The sequence below is a fragment of the Oryza brachyantha genome, chromosome 4 (assembly GCF_000231095.2).
Source record: "Oryza brachyantha chromosome 4, ObraRS2, whole genome shotgun sequence".
NCBI classification, from domain to species: Eukaryota; Viridiplantae; Streptophyta; class Magnoliopsida; order Poales; family Poaceae; genus Oryza; species Oryza brachyantha.
The window spans coordinates 5,731,207-5,749,229 of record NC_023166.2 but is presented as its reverse complement, the minus strand read 5'-3'; the positions used below and the strand labels follow the sequence as shown (position 1 = coordinate 5,749,229).

At 42.0% G+C, this 18,023-nt stretch overlaps 1 protein-coding gene across 1 annotated transcript; it reads left to right on the top strand.

Annotated features, from left to right (window-relative positions):
• Nucleotides 1-559: 559 nt before the first annotated feature.
• Nucleotides 560-2,932, top strand: LOC102702556 (UDP-glycosyltransferase 92A1-like). The gene has a single exon (XM_040523461.1). The coding sequence runs from the start codon at nucleotides 685-687 to the stop codon at nucleotides 2,188-2,190; it is 1,506 nt and encodes a 501-aa protein (XP_040379395.1). The 5' UTR covers nucleotides 560-684; the 3' UTR covers nucleotides 2,191-2,932.
• Nucleotides 2,933-18,023: the final 15,091 nt, after the last annotated feature.

Here is an 18,023-nt window from a genome sequence, read left to right as displayed (position 1 = left end):
TTACACATGGCTACATGGGATCTGTATATTGTGCAAAATTTGTGGATTATACGTTTTCTTCAATTGGAGTGATATATGCCCTGTGTGGAATTAAATGAAATGTTCAATTAACCTTGTAAAAAACAGAGGGCCAAATGCCGTTGTCCTATTTGCTGTAGTTTATGTATATGTTGGCCGATGAGCAATGTGGGGTCGTCCGGAAGACTCCGAGCAGTGAATTTCTCGTCGATTAATGTGTACTAATTAAGAAGTGAATTTCTCGTCGATTAATGTGTACTAATCAAGAAAAGTTGATCAGACGATCTATGGGAGATGCATGTCAAAGTTTTAAAAATAAATTTAAATATATTTGGCAATTTGATCACTCGGGCTTAATTTTTTTTCACTAGAGTCAATCACGTGGTAACCTCACCATTCTTAAGAAGAGGTCACTGTACTCTGGGTCTAAATATCCAACCAAACACTATCTCTTATATATAATATCTAGAGATACAACCAATCAAACATAATCTAAAGTCATCTAGAATAGACTTATACCAGCAACCAAATAAGTCCAACTAAATTACTATAGCCAGGGATGAAAGATACGAACAAGACTCTCGGAACGTGACCCTATATCGTGCCGTGCTTCGTCTCGCTCGAGTGACTAGGGAGAACCTCCCAGATCAGAATGACACGTTCACCATGACCAGCGATGGCAGCATTCGCATCGTCCTCTTCCCGTTCCCAGGGCAGGGCCACTTCTCCGCCTTCCTCTCGCTCGCCGCCTTCCTCCACCGCGCCCACCCCACGGCCGACATCACCCTCGTCTCCACCCCGCGCAACGTGGAAGGCCTCCGCTGCGGCTCCGCCGGCTCCCCTACGGCGCAGTATCTCCGGTTCCACGCCTTGCCCTTCGTGCCCGCCGAGCACGGCCTGCCGGGCCACGGCGAGTCCGCCGACACCGTCCCGGTCCACCGCTTCATCGAGCTGTTCGAGGCCACCGAGTCGGGGTCGCTCCAGGAAGGCTTCGACGGCTTCGTCCGCGACTTGACCGGCGACGACGGGGCGGGCGGCGCCGGCGCGAGGGTCTGCGTCATCGCCGACCCCTTCCTCGCGTGGACCTCCGCCGTGGCGCGCCGGCACGGCGCCGCGCACGCCATCTTCGTCTCCTGCGGCGCGCTCGGCGCCGTGGTGTACCACTCGCTGTGGAACCACCAGCCGCACCGGCGCGCGCCCGGTGACGACGCGTTCTTCTTGCCGGACCACCCGGAGGTCGCCGTCCACCGGTCCCAGCTTCCGCGGCACCTCCTCGACGCCGACGGCACGGACCGGTGGTCGGGCTTCCACCGCCGGCAGATATCGGCCGGGTACGACACCGACGCGGTTCTCATCAACACGATGGAGGAGCTCGAAACGGCCGGGATGCGCATGCTTCGAAGAACGATGGGCGTCCCTGTCTATCCCATCGGCCCTCTCGTGCGCTCCAACCACGCCGACGCCGGCGACGGTGACGCCGCCGATGTCATCCGGTGGCTGGACGCCCAAGAAGAGAGGTCAGTGCTGTACATATCATTCGGGTCCATCAACACTCTAAGGCTCGACCAGATGGTCGACCTCGCCGCTGCACTGGAGCTCACCGGCCGGCCGTTCGTCTGGGCCATACGGCCGCCGGTGGGGTTCGACACCAACGGCGGCGCGTTCAGCGTCGAGCGGCCACCGATGCCGGAAGGATTCGTGGAGCGGGCGCGCGCTAAGAACACCGGCCTCCTCATCCACGGCTGGGCTCCGCAGGTGATCATCCTCGCGCACCGCGCCACCGGCGCGTTCCTGAGCCACTGCGGCTGGAACTCGGCGCTGGAGAGCCTCGCGCACGGCCTGCCCATCCTCGCGTGGAAGCTCATGGCGGACCAGTTCTTCAATGCCCGGATGCTGGAGGAACAGTGGGGCGCGTGCGTGGAGGTGTCCCGCGGGAACGGGCCCGGCTCGCCGGCGCCGGGGCGGCAGAGGCTGGCCGACGCCGTGGAGGAAGTGATGGGGAGCAGCACGGCGGTGGGGGACACGATGCGACGGCGCGCCGACGAGATCCGGGAGATGATTGGCCGAGCACTGGAGGGCGGTGGTTCGTCCGTCACAGCACTGGACGAATTCTTGGCGCTAACGTCGCGCGATCGTACTATGGCCCAGAAATTCTCGCACCCAAAGATATGATTTTTTTTTGAGAACCCCAAAGATATAATTTCTCTTGGGCAATTTGCCAAACTTTAAGAGCATTATAGCTAACTATTCGAGCTCTAATTCATCTACAACCAATCTAATAGCTAATTCATAGTCGCAACATTAGTACATAGTCACACATGTCATACATATAATCTGTCTTGGAGTACGTGTGCAGCTGACTATAAATTAATAGCTCATCTCCCTTATCTCTCCTCCTGTCTCTTTAAAATATGCTTATAGCTGGCTTATAGTCTGCTATTGTACCTGCTATAAGCACGGTGGTTTAGAGTAGGTACAGTAGCAGGCTATACGTCAACCATAAACATATTTTAAAGAGATAAAAGGGGAGCCAACTATAAGCATATTTTAAAAAGATAAAAGGGGAGATAGAAGAGAGGTGTGCTACTAATTTTTAGTCAACTGCAGCACGGACTCCAAGACACGGTGTGTATGACATGTGGGACTATGTATTGCTGCTTTGTAGGTAACTATCGTATAAATTAGCTTTAGATAAATTATAGCTAGCAGTTGGCTATACTACTGAACTTAGCTCTTAGAGAACCTATTCGGCTGTCCCTACTTTTTTTTCTTGGGTAATTTGCCAAACTTTAAGCATGGTGCTTTAGAAAACCTATTCGGTTGTCCCCACTTTTGAGTATTTAAATACCACAATTGTTGTACATAATAAATATGTACAAATTGTTCATAACCGACCCAATGAACGCACCAGGTTGGCTGAGAACTTTGTTCCTTATGGTATTTCCTTGCACCTTTTAATATTTATTTATAAAAATAAATCATCCAAAACTTATTTTTAAAATATACACCGTTTTGCCATACTAGCGTTGCTGGCAAGTGGCAACAACGCTGCCATGACTGTTCCGCTGGCGTGGTTGCACTTGCTGCCATGCCAACAAAAATGACAGTAAAAAATATTGTCATTCTAACATATTATGGTACAAAAGTATTATATTATTATACTAGATGGATGGTGTGGTCAGGTGGTGCGGATTTCATAAATATGTTTTCGATGGTTTATTATGAAAAATAAATATCAAAAGATGTGTTCAATAAAAAAATCGATGGCTAGTATGCATTGTTTAAGTCATTAAGGGTCTATTCAGTTTGCTACTAAAATCAACCATTTCAAATATTGGTATTGCCAAAATTTTGGTAGGTAATAAACTAAACTACCATCATAGCATTACCAACATTTGATAATTCTAGAAAAAGTTTCACTCATAAAACTATGTCAAAACTTGTTTATGTATCAAACTAAACACAACTTATATATTTTGACATGCCAAAATTTGGATTTGCCACTAGGGCCGCGTTCGACTACAGCGGTAAGTTATTTAACCACTCTCGTTTTTCGCGCGCACGTTTCCCGAACTGTTAAACAGTATATTTTTTTAAAAATTTTCTATAGGAAAATTGTTTTAAAAAATCATATAATCTATTTTATATTTTTTTAATAATTAATAATTAATTAATCATGCACTAATTTATTAGCACGTTTTTCATACCGGATAACTAACCCTCTCACCCTGCTATCGAACACAGCCTACATACATACTGAACATACCATAATACTTCTATACTGTCCATAGTGCACTAGTAGGTGAATTCTCTTGGTGTGTATATGTGCTAGGGTGTGGCCCATGGGCTGGTTCTAGTTGTGTGCTGCGTTGGATTGCATTGGAACCATAGCTTATGCGGAGGCCGTGAACACGACAGAGGAGACTGGAGAGGCCGAGGAAAGCGGGAGGCTGTATAGAGACTAGCACGTACTTGCATAGGTTGTTGACTCAGGGCAATGCGGTAGCCGACGGCAAGGTGGGCAAGTGGCAGCGAGCAAAGCAGTAGGCACATGGATCAGCTGGTACGTAGGAGTAGCTGGCAGTCGTGCGGGCAGTAGGCAGCAGTTGCCAGTTGGGGTCCTGGGGAATTTTTTTTTAGTTTTGTGGTTTTTTGTTTTTAGGAAGATTTCGCTACAGCGTGCACGCGTTGATACCGGGGTTGGATGGTAGAACACCCACTAGATCATTGAGACTTCTGTCGGAGCATCCATTGGTAGCCTTTCATTTTAGTAGTTCAAGAACTAACTGCAATATAGTCCATTCTCCCATTCGCGGCCCTTTTGATTCATCATATAGCAGGTCATATGCAACCTTCTGCAACTCCATATAATTATCTAACTCTTTTGTTGTACTGTTAACACTAAAATTTGATAAATTTTCGTATTGCATTCGGATAAAGAAATGTGCAATCGATGATAGAAATTTTATCCAGAAGAGTTCGAATTCAACAGGAAATCGTGAAGACCAAGGCTTAGCGGCGTAATTTTATCTAGTAGTTAGAGTTAGTTAGAATTTTATCTCTAAGAGATTAGAGTCTGATCGGGACTTGTTTATTTTCTTTTATCTATTAGAAACCATGTCGTGCTAGAAATAGAGTTTGTTTTTATCTATTAGGAGTCATATGTCGTGTCCGACATGGACTAGCATCCACCCGAGGGTATAAATATACATGCTCAGGGTCATTGTAAACTATCTACCAATCAATTAGATAAATTTCTTTCAGCGCATCCCCATCATCTTGTCCGAGGTTTTCAACTCCGGCGGAACTTAGCACCTAACATGGGGCTGCATCGTTTCGATCTCCGGCAGAGGGGTAAGTCCTACGTTCCGCCGAGCCACGGTAATCGTTCGACTAGATAAGAACTATCTCGGTTCGGTCTGATCTTCTAATCTAGTTATGTGATTGCTAGTTATCGTATCAGTTTTAACCTAAATCACTTTCGTGTTTTTAGTTGATCTGGTCGACCACTTTGGACGATCTACATGGGTTTGATATTTGCCGTTTGACATATTCAATCTAGTATTGTCTCGGTTCGGTCCGCTCTAGTAGATTATGTTTGTCAGATGGTTTATATCATATCCATGTATTTTGTTTATTGTTTTATTAGAGTACCAGCCGATAAGTTACCAGTCATCGGCTCATTGGCTTGATTGCAATCTAGATCTGTTTAGTATCTATTCTAAAATTGCTAGGTTTAATCTTGAATTGTCTTGGTTAGGTCCGATCTTCTATGATTATTCTTAGCAATCTGGGCTAGGTATTTTACAGATCTTGGTTGTTTAACCGCCGTTTATAGCCGATGATTTTTGCCGATCTACATGTTTATCATATTTACATCAATAGAGTAGCCGATTGATTTACTGCATTATTTCTATACCAATCGACTTGATTTAGTTGGATCGGCAGTTATTTATGTTGCATCGGTTTATGAGAATTACATACAAGTTGGGTTTAGCCAATCGTAACACGCGATTCATTGTTTATTCCAAGTAATTCGTCGGTTTATTTATTAGCCTTATCGATCTTCATATTTCCTATAATCATATCGTGCTCAACTGCATACTGTCTTGGTTAAGTCCAATCTATGTACGTCTAGTTCGATCTGGTTATAGGGGCTTGTTCGATTGACTTAGATTAATAAGTAACTTGGCGGATTACATTGGTCTAATATTTAATTTAATTCTATTTCTATCAAGTTTCTAGCTGATCTAAGCTTTTTATAGCCGATCGTTTATCCTATCGGCTAACCGTTGCATCATCAACATCTGATCGGCTGGATATTTATTCACCTATCGGCTCGATAGCCGATCGGCTTGTTTTACTTCTTATCTTGTCAGTTGCAGGATCAAACTGATTGGCACGCCCGTGCTCCTTCTAAGAATTTAGGTCCTGCACTGGAGCTGTCTAAGATTGACTCTTAGGCCTTCGTGTGTGACACATTGTTAGATCATTTTCGACGTCAACATATACCCGACTAGACTTTTGGTTCGACATGATACAACATCTCCGCTACGTACAATTCTTCTGCCACACCATCTATACAATGACACTATGTGGCTCGACTGGACTGGCTCAACTGACCTCTTTTGTATGTTCTTTATCCATATCACATGACAACAAAGAACCTTCTTCATGGGACCCAACGATTGCATCGTGACAAGACCAAACCTTGTACTATTTCATAAAACTCCGCTTCACTAGAAGTGACCTTATTATATCACTACTTGACCAGACATTCCGGTTCACAAACGACGCATGGACAACATATTTCGTTCATATTCTATCTCAAAACATGTGTCTTGGCCGTCGTAAGAAATTTGTTGACTTCCGGCATGTACGATAGGTGAGATCTCATCGTATCATGCATCCATGGCCTATCCATCTATAAGAAAATATATGGATTTAGCTGTTAGGCAAAATACGTGCAAAAATAGTATAGTTTGTGCAAAATAGAAGTGATTTATGCCAGAATGCTATGGTTCGTGTGAGAGAATATGTGTAGACATATCAAATGGTTTGGTTCGTGCTCGCATTTTGGAATAGATGATGTACTAAACTTTAGTGACAAAATAAATCGATAACAATTTATACTCCATAAAATATTTTACACCAACATAGAACAGAACAAAAAAAATATTCACTTAGTAAATAAAATTATATGTTTTTAATGTCCGGGTCATATTCTCTAACCCAATTGCATAAGACTTGGCTTGAAAGTTCAAATAGTAGATAAAGCTATTATAACCCGATTGTATACGATGTGGGTTGAAAATTCAAATACTATATAATAATATATAGATGTAAGATGTAAAAAAAATACAATTTAGTTTAGTGTGCATACTAGATAAATTAGACCTACGCACCAAAACTAGGATTGAAAATTAGAAATTGGGAATTTTTAGGATTAGGTCACCAAAGACTTACGAGTCACTAGCCAAACCAAGCGTACTACAGTCATGAGACAGCAAGATGATTGGGGTCGCGTTCGTTAGGTAGAGGGGTAAGTTAACTTATCCGGCGTGGAAAACATAGCAATGGATTAGTACATGATTAATTAATTATTAATTATTAAAAAAATGAAATAAACTAATATGATTTTTTAAAGCAACTTTCCTATAAAATTTTTTACAAAAAATACATCGTTTAGCAATTCGGGGAGCGTGCGCACGAAAAACGAGAGGGGTAACATAACTGCCGAACGCGGCCTGGGTCTGCTGATAAGTCCGATTGTTTCTAACGAGTTTGGAGAGCTGAAACAACCCCAAACAATGCTAGCTTAGGATTATAAAACATGGGGTAGAAATCGAAGTATGGTAGTACCTATACTCAAGTGGCGTCGAACGGGGAAGTTGGTGCCAAGGGCCAGGCATGAACCATCCAGGGGATCTAGATCATGTCTAGAAAAAGGCAGATGCGGCTACATTACTGTTGCCGCTGCCTCGCCGCCACCACTTGAGTTATTCCTTCGATAAGGCTACACGCCTGCAACGTCTCCACCACCTCGGGCCCTAGGATCCGCAGCGGGAGATGAAACGCCACCCCTTGTGGTAGCGTCCGGTCCTGTCATTGCCATTGACAGGTTAGAGCAAGTATAATAGCAGACTATAAGTTAGCTATATGCTTATGTGGAGGAGAGAGTGTAAGCAGGCTGTTAGCTTGTAGCCAGCTTGAGCACAGGAACCAAGAAATTCTGGGAGAGTGACATGTGGGTCCTGCATTAATGATAAAGAGCTAACTAGTATATGAGTGGATTAAGAGAAGGCTATAAGAAGTCTTATAGCCAGCTTGTTGGCTATATTATTAGCCTTGCTCTTATGAGATAACTCACTTTTGATAGGTTTGAATGTAGCCTTTTTTAGATGTGATGGGTCGTAGATTTAAAATGTAGCGAGTCACGATAAGGGGGTGTTTAGTTGGGGAAATAAAAATTTTTACATATCACAGCAGACATTTGATCGGATGTCGAAAGGGTTTTTGGACATAAATGAAAAAATAAATTCCACGGCTCACCTAGAAACCGCGAGATGAATCTTTTGATCTTAATTAATCCGTCATTAGCGTATTTGAGTTACTATAGCACTTATGGCTAATCATGGACTATTAGGTTTAAAAGATTCGTCTTACGATTTCTCACATTGTTGTGCAATTAGTTTTTCATTTTATCTATGTGTAATGCTCTATTTAGATGTCCGAAGATTCGATGTGATGTTTTTAGGGGAAATTTTTTGGGAACTAATCAGGGCTTAAGAGAATACATCTTATCTACGACGGGTGCAGGGGTATGACCCATCACAAACATAACGTGTTAGGCCCTGTTTAGTTCCCAAAAAATTTTGGGAGATGAGTCACATCGATATGTACGGTCCCACATTTAAAATATTAAACTTAATCTAATTACAAAATAAATTTCAGATTCCACCCGAAAACAGTGAGACGAATCTTTTGAATCTAATTAATCCGTTATTAGCACATATGTGTTACTGTAACACTTATGGATAATCATATACTAATTAGGCTCAAAAGATTCGTCTCACGATTTTCCCCATAACTATATAATTAGTTTTAATGTTCATCTATATTTAATGCTCTATTTAGGTGTCTAAAGATTCGATGTGATATTTTTGGGAAAAGTTTCTGGAAACTTAAACAATGCCTTAGTTATAACATGTTTTGGATGAAAAATTAATTTTTTAAATTTTGCAAATGACCTTGAGATGGAGACATGTTATATATCAAAGTTGTAGATCTTAATAATATCTACATCTTTATAAGTGGAAACATTTTTATTTGAGAGGCCTAGAGGTATCTTTTTAATGGATGGGCAAATTTCATCTTGATTATTCATATTCCACTGCATGTTTCGTATGCAAGACTATTTTTATAACTATCTTGTCATGATGTAGTTTTTAAGTAGTTCATAAGAAATTCACTACATATGTTGGGAAATATGATAATCTCAATTCTAAGAATTATACATCAACACTCAGTCAGAACATTGATGGCACATCACGTATAACCCTCATACTATCTTTCGTTGGATCTATCCAATATCATGTTCTCTAACAAGTGTCCACCTGATCAATTTGGTATCGACGTACCATGATTTATGGGACATGAACGTCACTTAATACATGTGTTGATCTAAGCACAATTGTTCTATATGTGATATTTAATTAAAATAGTAACTAACAATACAAAGAGTCTTATAAATGAATCATATATTCATTAATAAATAATAAGTTATATATTTCAAAAAATAATACATGATAAATATGTAAACATGGTATATGATATAATCAGCTCTATGATTGCCTTTTAATGCATTAGGCATATCACTAGCAATCTTCTCGCCGCTTTACAATTTCAATGGCACTGTCTCCTCACCAATTTTGGCTTAGGCAGGTTATGATGAAGACAGTACATATTCCTTTTCTTTTCAAAGATTGATAGCCACTCATTCAAACCCAGCGTTGAAAGCAGTATGTATAAGATTTTGGTAGCAGGTTCTCCTTCTGGCTATTTTCTTGGTTACATACAAGCTGGCGAGTAGGGAATTCTCAGGAAGCCTTTTGCACAAAGTATTCTGTTCTTTTACAATTTGAGACTTGACTACCTATCAGCACCGTCCAATGGAACGGCAAAATGAAGAACAGGCAGTGGCAAGGAATGCCAACACGGACGAAACAACAGTCACCGAGTAGAAGACTAGGTTGAAATCCTCTAATACCTTACCTTCCATTTTGCGGGGTGCAGCAGGACTTATATTAGAGGTGCATGATGGTTGACGTCAAAATATGAATGTTGATGCGTCACACACGAAGGTCTGGGAGTTAATCTTAGACAGCTCCAGCGCAGGACCTAAATTATTACAAGGATGCGTGGGCGTGCCAGTTAGTTTGATCCTGCAAGTGACAAGTTGAATGGTAAAACAATCCGATCGGCTATTGAGCCGATAGGTAACTAATAATCCAGCCGATCAGATGTTGATGCTGCAACGATTAGCCGATAGAATAAAAAAACTTGGATCGGCTAGAAACTTGATCGAAATAAAGTTAAATTTAATATTAGACCAACGTAATCCGCTAAGTTACTTATTAATCTTAGTCGATCGGACAAACCCCTATAACCAGGTTGAACTAGACATACAGAGATTGGACTTAACCAAGACAGTATGCAATCGAGCACGATATGATTATAGGAAACATGAAGATCGATAACGCTAATAAATAAACCGACGAATTACTTGGAATAGACAATGAATCGCGTGTTACGATTGCTTAAACCAATTTGCATGTAATTCTCATAAGCCGATGCAACATAAATAACTGCTGATCTAATTAAATCAAGCCGATTGATATAGAAATAATGCAGTAAAACAATCAACTACTCTGTTGATGTAAATATGATAAGCATGTAGATCGGCAAGAATCATCGGCTATAGACGGCGGACAAACAACCAAGATCTATAAAATACCTAGCCCAGATTGCTAAGAATAATCAAAGAAGATCGGACCCAACCGAGACAGTTCAAGATTAAACCTAGCAATGTCAGGATAGATACTAAACAGATCTAGATTGCAATCAAGCCAATGAGCCGATGACTGGTAATTTATCGGCTGGTACTTTGATAAAACAATAAACAAAATACATCGATCTGATATAAACTATCTGACAAACGCAATCTACTAGATCGGACCTAACCGAGACAGTACTAGATTGAATATGTCAAACAACAAATATCAAACCCACGTAGATCGCCTAAAGTGGTCGACCAGATCAACTCAAAACACGAAATTGATCTAAGTTGAAACTGATACGATAACTAGCAACCACGCAACTAGATTAGAATATCAGATCGAACCGAGACAGTTCTAATCTAGCAGATGCGATTACCGTGGCCCGGCGGAACGATGGACTTACCTCTCCGCCAGAGATCAAAGCAATGCAGCCCTGCCTCAGGTGCCAAGTTCTACCGGAGTTGAAAATCTTGGACAAGAGGGTGGCGATGCACTAAAAGAAGTTGATCTAATTGATGTGTAGATGAAAAACAATGACCCTGGGCTTATATTTTGTACCCTTGAGTTGAGGCTAGGCTGTGTTGGACACGATGTATAACTTCTAATAGATAAAAAAATAACAAACTCCTAAATATATTCTATCTCTAACACACAAGTCCCGATCAAACTCTAACAACCTTAGAGATAAAAGAAATTAATAGATAAAATTAAATTACACGGACTCTGATTATTCCCAAATCTATATGTAACATTCGAGGTCTAATCGGACTCTATCTCTTATCCGATCCGGACTTCATCGGCTGATTCCGAGTCGTATTCCGCCTGGTCTTCTATCCGATTGCCATGTTTCCTGTCTGATTCGGTGTTTAATTACAGATTAATCCATAGCGGTGATTTACTAAAATCTGGCGTTGACAATGATCTAATAAGGTTGGTGTTCCCTTCATAGCTGTCCATCTGAAATGAGCCAAACTGACCAGTGTTGGGCACACACCTGTAAGATCAGATTAGGCTATAGAGGAGGTGAATATAACTATAGTTTAATTACACCCAAAAAGAAAATCTCGTCTTAATTCACAGCAACTGAGCAAGCTAGATTAAGAGAGAACAAATTCCAATTCGATAAAAACTCCGAAAAAGATATCTTCGCGAAAATAGTAGGACAGGAATGGAGATATCAAAAATAAAACAGAGCAGAAAATAACAGGAATTTAAATGCGGAAAGGGTAAAATTTAAATGCAGTAAATAAAATTTTGATTCACAAGTAAACTTCAAATTTCATTTCTTAAAACGAAGTTTACAAAGCTTGGATCACAAGTTTAACAATTTTACAATAGAGTTATTGTTACATCTGGTCGAAACAAACTAGAGTAACAAACCACCCTAAAAAACATTTTCCTTTCCATCACAAAGTTGCTAACTCAAGCAATCATGTCACCACTATTTATAGGGTTGATCCTCCATTGGAAAATGACCAAAATACCCCGAAAACTTAGCGGCTACTCTAAGTCCTCACAGCCGTTTGATCTAGAATCGGTACTCCAGAATGAGTCACATAGCCTTTTTCTGATCTGTCACGGAGGATCCGGACGCCACAGAAAATCCACCTTCCAGCTGGATACACCGCGAGCACGGGAGGATCGGATCGGCTCGGCTCCAGCCATGCGAGCGCGCACTCCTGCGCTGCCCCCGGGGCCCACTCGCCAGCGAACACCAAGTCAGCCTACTCCGCGAGCCTCCGCTGCCGTCCGGGCCCTCCAGTCAGCTTCAAGTGCACCGAGCCGTGCGCCATCGCTTCCGCCCGCATGCACTCGCACGCCTCTGGTTCCGGCCGAGTCCACCCATCAGTGACCGAACAACCTCCGCTTGCTGTGGCCTGGGCCCGCTCGTCAGCAGCCAAGCACACCGCTCGGCGCGCGCGTCCTCATGCACGCCTGCTCGCACACCTCCGCTTGTGATCGACTTGCATGCGTACATGCATGCACACAATACGTAGTCAAGCTAGCTAGCCGATCCTGCCATGCATGTGTGATAAGTTGACCAGGTCAACTCTCCCATGTAAGTACATGCATGCAGCCATGCACGTGTACTCTCTTTTCTTTGAATTTTTTCGCAAAATCCGACACTTCCGCATGATGCTCATCTATTGCGTATACGCCTGTGTCCCACCTTGCCACCCGACGCCCTCGATCATGCTAGACTACAACTCCCTTGAGTTTTATCCCGATCTATCGTTAACCAAGGTTGACCTTAAGCACATGCACACAAACAATCCGAACCATCGTTTTGCGGGCACATATTTCACGACCTGACCCTCGTTAGTCCAACACACTCAGACGAATCAGCCAATTTTTTCATCACAACACGATTCAAAACACCCTTGGTTTCACAACACCCTGACAAGTTGTTATATGCCACTGAGAACACTTCCAAAGATGATAACCGAGTTAATTGCCATGGTATTGGCCCAATCAGCCTGTTATGGGAAAGATCCAAGCTTTCGACCTCGCTCATTTTTGCAAAGGTTGCAGGGATCTTGCCAGTAAGGAAATTGTAGGACAAATTCAGGGACTTGATATGACTCGGATTTCCTAGCTCTTCTGGAACCTCGCCTGACAACATGTTTGCAGATAAATCAATGCCAGACATCAAAACGAAGATGTTGTGTCCATACGTGTATGTGTTGCCTTTAGTCGTAAAGGTGAAGCCTTTCATATCATAGTGACTGTCGTATAAATAGGATGATGAATACTTAAACTGGCCTCCAAAGAAACTAAGGGCCCCTTTGAATCACATAAATAAAATAGAATCACATAAATGAAATAAACACATAAATAAAAAAAATATAGGATGACAGGAATGTAGGTGTAAAACAGAGGATTGCAAAACACAGGAAAAACATAGGAATGACTGTTTGATTGGACCACAGAAAAAACACAGGACTTTGAGGAGAGATATAGACTCAAAGGATTTTTTCCATGAGGTTCAACCTCTTGTTAAATTTCCTCCAAAACTTGCATAGGAAGATACATTCCATACGAATTTCATAGGATTCGTTTCTTTGATTCAAAGAGCTTTATAGAAAAAATTTTATAGGAATAAAATTCTCTAAAAATTACTATGAAAATCCTTTGAATCAAAGGGGGCCTAAAACTGGTCGTGGGCCAAAGCCCTTGATAATCTAGAATGGGGAGGATGTTGAAAGGAATGTGACTGAGATACAAGGTGGTACTGAACCTGAAAATCTGTTGTGTACTTGTGTGCTAAATCAACAATCTTCAAGTACCGGAGATGGCAGAGATCTGAAGAGATCTTTCCACAGGGCCAGTCCTAATATTTTAGAGCATTTTTCCTATCTTTGAGGAGGTACTACTGTTTTCTATGTAAAATTTAGTACCTTCGCATAGAAAACAGTGGTATCTCTTGGTATCTCCTTAAGGATGGTAAAATTGCTTAATATTTTATGGGCTTTGAGCGAGATAAAAATTAGGGTCCATAAAACTATAGAGTACCCGTATTAAATTAATCGTACCTACATGTTTGTTGTAAGTAAAATAAATCATATATACTGTTTTCTTAAATTTATTCTAATGTAAATTTAATGATAATTTTTTATGCTTGACTTAATCTTGACCCAAAAGGTCAAATATTTATAACCGGAGTGAATATTTGTTAGATTGTGAAAACATAAAATAGCAAGTAATTTCAACTAACGATTTAATTCTATTAATTCTACCACAAGTCTAAAAAATTTAAGATGTTGCTGCTTAAAGAAAAATGCTAGTAGAAGAGTTGCCCATCGTATTTAGAGACAGCAACTTATAGTGCTATGAATTAACAATGATGTCAAAATTTTTTTAAAGTATTTGTGGGAATAATCAATGACATCTATTTATCCAGTAATTGTAGCACTAAAATTAGTGATAATTATTGTCTTGGGAATAGAGCCATGCATGCTGGTTGAACTAATCCATGTAGTGAATTTGCTTTCCACAGCCAACCAATGATGTTTGTTGCATGACACGCAGGATACAGTACATAGCTAACAACGAAAAATATCTAATTACACGCTAAGTATGCAAGCTCAGGGGCCCTCGGCTCGGCGGGGCCCTGGGCGGTTGCACCGCTCGCCCTGCCCCAGGGCCGGGCCTGTCTGCCCCTCAAATTTGTTCATTCGTAACAAAAGGAGACTGATTTCGGACAGTTTTCGTGTCCATTTGAGGTTACCTGTGAACTGATTATAACTGAGATCCAAGGCTTCAATGTAGGATGAATTGAAAAGGGCATTCGCAGAGCCTGACAGGGAATTGCCGGACATGTTCAGAAAATTGAGTGGTATTGCACTGCTGCAGTTTGGTAACGGCCCAGCGAAATTGTTATCTGAAAGATCTAGCAGTTGAACACTTGTTAAATTACAAAATTCATTGCGAATTTCACCTGTTAAACTATTGCCAGCAAGACTCAAAGCTGTAAGTGAAGAAAGTTTCCAAAATGAAGTGTCCAGTCTCCCAGAAATGTTGTTATCATGTAAATCTATGATTTTTACATTGCCTGAAAGATTGATGGGGAGACTTCCTTCAAATTTGTTGTTGTCTAGGTATATCGCCCACACGGAGGACAAGTTGCTAGCTCCACGCAGTATCATGCCCCCGAGATTGTTGTTCGAGACTTTTAGTATTTTCAGTTTACAACAATCACTGAACAAGCATGCTGCAACTTCTCCTGTAAATTTGTTGTTTGACAAATCCAATGATTCGAAAAGCTTAAAGCTGATAGGGAAAAACGGACAATTCACTTTATATACTCCCTACACGCGAGACTCCTTTAAGTTTCGCGCGTGGAATATTGGAGTAGACACTGCAACTCGAAACCTCTGACTCTGATACCATGTTAAGTTGCATGTACCAGCCAGTTACACCTAAAAGCCTAAGCTGTAGGGAAAGACGGACAATTCACTTTGTACACTCCAACAATAATCATGAACTGTAGATTAAATTGCTCTTGCAACGTCATATCCAGTGATCCATCTAGCAAGTTATTTGAAAGATCCAGGTACACAATTGTCGCCTGATCTGTGAGCAGCCAATTGGGCATTCTTCCTGGCAAGTTATTGTTGGACAGGTCAAGCATTTCCAGACGATTAGATCTGTGTGCGCAGGAAACGTGGCTCTGCAATGGTGCTCTTGTCAAGCTTACACCCAGAAAGCCTCAGTGCTTTCAATTGAAATGGAGGTACCCATCCAGGGAATTTCACCCGAACAAGTGAACAACCAAATTGGCATTCCCTGACAGGTCTATATTTTCAAGCTTGCCAAAGTTTCTTAGCCAGAAAAACTGAAATTAGCGCCGTTCCGAGACAAATCCAGTAGCTGAAGCTCGCAGAACGACGAAAAGATGGTCATGTTGAGATCCATCCAGCATGGTCCACCCTCAGGGATCGATACGCCGGCTGCTGCTGCTGCTGCTGCATCTCACCCTCTCCCACGAGCAGCGGTCGCTCTGGCGAGACCAAGAAACGGGCTGCTCCGACTGTGCCCTCGTCAGGGAAGACCTGATCTCCATCAGCGCCGCCCTCTCCTCCGGGATGCAGCCGCGAGAAATCCCCGACCCGGAGTGTAGCCAGCACACATGTAGGAGAAGAAAATGGTGGCATCTGAAGAGGCGGAAGCCCATTTCAGAAGAAGCTCCTGCGGTCGTCTTGCCTTGAGCAGACAAGATGGTATGATTTCAGGGTTCTGTACTTCTGTGTTCTTCTTCCGTTTTGTCTGGTATTTATAATTTATTCATTGGAGAAGTGGGCTGTTGATTCCACGGGCACACAATTTTATACTGGCCAGCTCATGAAAAAAAATGCGAACGTGTTGATGACTCCGACGGGGTATTTTCGTTGTTCAGTAAATAAAGCTGCTGCTCATATTCAGTTCAAGCCCTTGCTATCTTCAGTGATTGATTATTCAATAAATTCATAAGTTGTTCAGTTACCTACTGGTCGTAAGGCACTTTCTGCAATTTAGCAACAAGTAGGTTAATACAAGAGCACTATCTACATTTAGTCCGACATAACTATTGCTGAACTGTTTTTATTTTTGAGTATTTATCTGCACGGTGCAGTTGTAAATGTCTGAATGCTCAATTTATTTGCAGGGTGCCAATTTGCCGGTGACAATTTATCTGCAGTGTTGATTCAATGCTTATCGTCATTTTTTCTCCACTTATCTGTCATCTTTTGCCATGGGCGCAGCTCGGTTATTTATATATTTCAATCCAGTTACCTGAACTATGTCATCTTTTGCCATGTGGATGCAGTTACCTGAACTACGCTTATTTATCTAGCTGCTCCAGTTATCAGAATGTGAAAACGAATGCAGTTTATAATTGCGTGAATGGATGCTACTGTTTGCTTTTGTTGCCGCTATGCTAGGGCCGCATTCGCCGGCAGCCATAAGTTAACTTACCCGTCTCGTTTTCCATACGCACGCTTCCCAAACTGTTAAACGGTGTATTTTTTACAAAAATTTTCTATAGAAAAGTTGTTTTAAAAAATCATATTAATCTATTTTATAATTTTTTTAATAATTAATTAATTATGTATTAATCTATTACTACGTTTTTTTGCGCCGGGGTAAGTTAACTTATCTAACATCTCCCGAACGCGGCCTAGATGTTTGCAAATATTTGAGAGCAACTATGTAGAAATGGCTACACGATGCATTTGGTGCATATGATCCTAACTTTTAACAGTAATTAAATGTCTTATTTAGTTTTAGAAATGGTACAATAAAACGCTGCACTATAAGTAGCTTTTTCATGCATCGTTTCATTAAGGTAACTATTTTGAAACTGTGTAGTGAAATTAGGCATTGAGACTAGCCTTAGGTAATGAAACCAGATGGCTCCTCTAATAACCATGGAATCATGGGCTTTACTAAAATGACCTTGTAACCTGTGACACAACTTTAAAATATTCATACCTATTAGAATAAGCTATTCTATTCTCTGTCTCCCTATATAAACACTTGAAACGACCAAACTACTCATCACTCTATCATGCATGCACCGTGAGAGATTATCGGATCTGGTGCCACCGCCACTCGCTCGCGTGTGTCCACCATAGTGAGGTTAGCGCTCGGGGCAAGCTCTTCAAGGTACGGAAGGACAAAGAGGGGACTGGTGGACCGGGAGGTTGTCGGATATGGTGCCACCAACGCTCAGAGCAGGCCCTCTAGGGCACAAGAGAGACGTGCCGGGAGGTCACCAGATCTAGCGCCGTCGACGCTTGGTCAATGCTCGGGGTGGGCCCTCCAGACCACGGCACAACAGGACAGGAGTTGGTGGTTTGGGAGGTCGCCTAATCTAGTGTAGCCGGTGCTCGGTCGACGCGATGGGAGGGGAGGGGGGGCGGTGGATCAAACTAAAGTACCACCATACCCATTTACGTTGTTTCC

Excerpts from the sequence above, each read along its gene's own strand:
- LOC102702556 (XM_040523461.1), top strand. The coding sequence starts at position 685 with ATGACCAGCGATGGCAGCATTCGCATCGTCCTCTTCCCGTTCCCAGGG.